General features: G+C 35.4%; 1 protein-coding gene across 1 annotated transcript; it reads left to right on the plus strand.

The window, feature by feature from the left end:
• Window positions 1-236: 236 nt before the first annotated feature.
• Window positions 237-1,175, plus strand: LOC146719727 (uncharacterized). The gene has a single exon (XM_085489595.1). The coding sequence runs from the start codon at window positions 237-239 to the stop codon at window positions 1,173-1,175; it is 939 nt and encodes a 312-aa protein (XP_085345721.1).
• The last annotated feature ends 4,078 nt before the right edge of the window (window positions 1,176-5,253 follow it).

Below are 5,253 nucleotides of genomic sequence, written 5' to 3' on the forward strand. Positions count from 1 at the left end.
TGATAACACATTTTATTGTACTTACATTAATTAATAAAAGCTCTTTAAAAAAAGTATCATTTGTAAAAAAGTTACTACATTTTGGTGACCCCGACGTGATAAGTGATCAACACAGAAATATTCTCTTGAGCGGGAAATTCAATTTCTGAATTTTGGAAAGATTTCTATACGTTGTCAAGAATCTTCGGACTTTGATTTCCGGATCGTTTCTTATTGTCGTTGGAATAACAACCGAGATGCCTTTAGATAGATCTCCTTTTAGATCTGAGACAACTTACTCTACTGTTCCGTCTACTTCAACTGCTTTGACATCTTCGACAGAGAACATTTTAAATCAGGTAGGATCGGAAATTTTAAATTCACCCTCTGGAAATATGCAACAGCAGTCTGGTGAGTCCATTCAGATCCATTCTAATGAATTTCGTCTTGTGAAACTTCCTACATTCTGGCATAAGCAATCTAAATTGTGGTTTGCTCAAGTCGAAAGCGAATTTTTGGTATTTCGTATACGTTCCGAGGAAATAAAATATAATACCGTTATCCGTCATCTTGATGAAAAGGCATTAATTGTCGTTTCGGAAATTATTGAAAATCCGCCCGAAAACGATAAATATAACGCTTTAAAGTCGGCGCTCATTAACCGCTTCACGGATTCAGAAGAAAAACGGTTACGTCAATTATTAGCCGGAATTAAATTAAATGACAAAAAACCAACGGAGTTTTTACGTGAGATACGTCAATTATCCGGTGGATCTTTAGCGGATAATATATTACATTCACTTTGGCTTCAACGTTTGCCATACAAAGTTCAAGCGACATTAGCTGTTGTTGAGGACGTACCTTTAATCAAGCTAGCTGAACTCGCGGATAAAATAGTCGAACGTGATACCGGATATCAAATAACCGAAGTAAACACTTCTTTGAAATCAAAACAATCGGATCTTGCTGATTTAGAGAAAAGAATTGCTGCGCTGGAAGTTTTTCGTCGTCGCGGTAGATCTTTTAGTCGATCTCGAAGTAAAACAAGATTAAGATCTAATTCAAGAGATAAAAAGTCGGATTCTAAGGAACAAATTTGTTTTTATCACAAGAAATTTGGAGATAAAGCAAAGAAATGTACAATTCCTTGTACAATGTCAAAAACTCTCTGTCTTACTGATTCAACGGAAAACTAGAGATACCGTTGAAGATAGAGGCAACTCACAACGGTTTACCTTGTCATCGCCTCGTTATTTTGACAAGTCGTCTAATTTACAATTTCTTGTTGACACTGGTGCTGACATTTCTTTGCTTCCCAAGAAAATATTATACAAACCGTTATCAACCAATTTAAAACTTTTTGCTGCCAATGGAACACACATTGATACTTATGGATCTAAAACTCTTTCCGTGGATCTTGGTCTCAGGAGCATTTTCCGTTGGAAATTTTGCGTGGCGGACATACAACGTCCCATTTTAGGCGCAGATTTCCTCGGACATTTTAATCTCCTTGTAGATGTAAAAAACAAACGTCTAATTGATTCCTTAACAGGTCTTAAAAATTGTGGAAGGATACAAGAAGTTTTGCAGTTATCAATTTGTACCACATCTCCAGATTCTTCTTTTCACAAGATTTTAGCAAAATTTCAAGGACTTACTCATTTTGCCCCTCTTTCATCGGTAAACTCACATGGAATTGAACATCGGATTGTTACGGAAGGTCCTCCGAAATTTGCAATTCCCAGAAGACTTTCTCCGGAGAAACTGAAGTATGCCAAAGAAGAATTTAAATTCATAATGGACCAAGGTATTTGTAGACCATCATGCAGTATGTGGGCAGCACCTTTGCATATGGTTCCAAAAAAGGAAAATGTATGGAGACTTTGTGGAGATTATCGTGCGTTAAATTTGGTCACTGTTCCTGATCAATATCCATTGCCTCACATACAGGATTTCACTGCGGAGCTGTACGGTAAGAATATCTTTTATTAAAATTGATCTTGTTAAAGCGTACTATCAAGTACCCGTTGCAAAGGAAGATATTCCTAAGACCGCTGTAACTACACCTTTTGGACTTTTCGAATTTTTGGTTATGCCTTTTGGTCTTCGTAACGCAGCTCAAACATTTCAGAGGTTTATGAATATATTGTTAAATGATTTAGATTTTGCATTTTGCTATCTTGACGATATTCTCATAGCTTCCAGAGATGAGTCAGAACACATCACTCATTTGCGGATTGTTTTTGATCGTCTACAGAAAGCTGGAATGTCACTTAATGTATCCAAATGTCTTTTTGGTCAAAAAGAAATTATTTTCCTCGGATATCTTGTCTCTAGTCAAGGAATCAAACCTACAGAACAAAAAGTCAAATCAATTATTGACTATCCCAAACCTAAGAGAGAATACATGATTTAAGAAGATTTATTGGCATTATTAATTATTATCGTCGTTGCCTTAAAAACGCAGCTAAACATCAAGCATTACTTACAAACTTTTTGAAGGACAGTCGCAAGAGAGATAGGAGAACTATTCCTTGGTCTATGGAGACAGAAGCAGCTTTTCAGAATTGCAAAGAAGAACTTCTCCGTGTGACTACCCTCTCTCATCCTGCTCCTCAAGTTCCTTTGATTCTTACTTGTAATGCTTCTGATTTCGCTGTAGGAGCATCACTTGAACAGACAATTGAAAATGTCAATAAACCAATTGCATTCTTTTCTAAAAAGCTTGATAAAACTCAAAAGAACTACAGTACTTATGATAGAGAACTTTTAAGCATTTATTTAGCAATTAAATATTTCAGATATTTGCTTGAGGGACGACAACTCATTATTAGGACAGATCACAAACCTTTAATTTATGCTTTTCTTCAGAAACCTGACAAAGCTTCACCTAGACAAATTAGGCAACTGGATCTTATTGCTCAATTCTCTACTAATATTGTCCACATTTCAGGCAAGTTAAATTCTGTAGCTGATGCTTTATCAAGAATTGAGTCAGTTTCAATGCCAATCATTGTCTCTCTGGAAGAATTAGCAGAATTTCAAAAGGATGATGAAGAACTTCAAGATCTCCTTTCTTTGAACTCTTCACTCCAACTAAAGAAACTTATGCTTACTGGCTCATCTGTACCTATATATTGTGACTGTTTCTCTGAGTTAATTCGTCCATACGTTCCTAAACCTCTTCGTAAGCGAGTTTTTGATGTAGTACATGGCCTCGCACATCCCAGTGGAAGATCTACAGCTAAACAACTTCTACAGAAATTTATTTGGCCGTCATTGAATAAAGACGTTAAAGAGTGGACTCGCACTTGTCTACCTTGCCAACGTTCCAAATTTCAAGACATACAAAAAATGTCCCTGTTAAAATTACGGTTCCTGATCAGCGTTTTTAACATGTACATTTAGATTTAATAGGCCCTCTTCCTTCTTGTCAAGATTTCCGTTATTGCTTAACAATAATAGATCGTTTCTCGAGGTGGCCTGAAGTTATTCTACTTAAAGAAATAACTGCTGAAACAGTTTCGACAGCTTTCTATTCTCATTGGGTAGCTAGATATGGATCTTCTATAACTATTACTACAGATCAAGGCCCACAATTTGAAGCATCTCTCTTTAAAGCATTAACTAATTTGATTGGATGTGATTGCAAGAGAACTTCTGCTTATCATCCAGCTACAAACGGAATTTTGGAAAGATGGCATAGGACTGTCAAGACTGCAATTATGTGTCATCAGACGAAGAATTGGTTGGAATCTTTACCTACTGTTCTTCTTGGTCTTCGTTCGTGCTTCACAAAGAAGACTTGAAAACTTCACCTGCTGAATTACTCTATGGAACTACTCTTCGGATTCCTGGTGAATTCTTTATTGAGGAAGATTTTCCAGCAGATCCTGAAATATTTTTAGAGAAACATAGAATACATATGAGGAATATTAGATCTTCTCCTACCCATCATCACACCAAACAAATCACCTTTTGTACACAAGAATCTTTACGATTGTACTCACGTATGGCTTCGTGAAGATGCTGTGAAGAAATCTCTTCAATCACCATATTTTGATCCTTTTCTTGTTAACAAACGAATTTCTGATTTTTTGTTTACTATTGACATTTCAGGAAATTAGTCAACGTCTCAACGGAACGTCTGAAACCAGCCTTTTTTCCCAAGGAAGATTCTTTTGTTCTTCTTTCATCCTCTTCGAGAACTTCATCTACATCTACAACCACATCAGTTGTACCATCAGTTTGTACCTGCAGTTCCTACAACCACATCAGTCATACCTGCATCTACTATTTCACCAGATTACCCTAGTACTTCTACTGCTTCTTTCGGGAAATCATTACGAACTTACCCAGCTAAGAAGAAAGTCCTTTTCGCAACGTAGTCGTCGCGTTGGGGGGCGTACTGTGGCGTTACTGTGACATTACTGTAGCATTTTTAGATCCACACTTACACCACATATACACTTACACCTTATACGTTTTTACACCATTTCGTTGCTATGTTACAGATCATTTGTTTATTATTAGAAGACTTCATTTATTTTAATTGATAACACATTTTATTGTACTTACATTAATTAATAAAAGCTCTTTAAAAAAAGTATCATTTGTAAAAAAGTTAACTACTATATATATATATATATATAATTACTCATTAGATTTATAAATAGACATATATCAATTTAATGATATGTAATGAATTGCAAAATTGCTTCTTACGTTTGCGTATACATTTCCTACATATACAGGGTGTTTTGAATTGGCGGAAAAGTTTTTAATGGCAGATTTCTGGTATCAGTCGAAAACGATTTTTCCTCAGCGAAAATGTTGAGACATCAATAATTTTCGAATTGTAAGCAGTTGAAAATGAAGGCTTTTTTGGAAACTAAGCCTTGTGGAAATAAAATGCTAACAGAACTACATCTTTCAGTTAATTTTAAGTAGAGTTTACTTTAATAGATTTAATATGAAGCTTAGTTATAAAAATATATAATAGCGAAAATTAGCAACATGCTATAAATGATGGTCTTTTTTAACATTTTCTCTAACGAAAAATCGTCTCCAAATGACCAGAAATCTAACATTAAAAACTTTTCCGCCAGTTTGAAACACCCTATATATACATAACTTGTATACACAAGATGTACAACAAATACTGAAATCCCTTAATTTGACCAAAACCACGCTACTAGTTTAAAAAAAATGTTTTATACGAATGTTGAAAGACATGCGTTGACGTTGGAAGACTATGTTGGTCGTGCATCGTGC

The sequence above is a fragment of the Nylanderia fulva genome, unplaced genomic scaffold (genome assembly GCF_048542155.1).
Source record: "Nylanderia fulva isolate GAGA-0341 unplaced genomic scaffold, ASM4854215v1 Scaffold886, whole genome shotgun sequence".
NCBI lineage: Eukaryota > Metazoa > Arthropoda > Insecta > Hymenoptera > Formicidae > Nylanderia > Nylanderia fulva.

Bases quoted from the DNA above. Each gene is read 5' to 3' on its own strand.
- LOC146719727 (XM_085489595.1), top strand. From the start codon at position 237: ATGCCTTTAGATAGATCTCCTTTTAGATCTGAGACAACTTACTCTACT.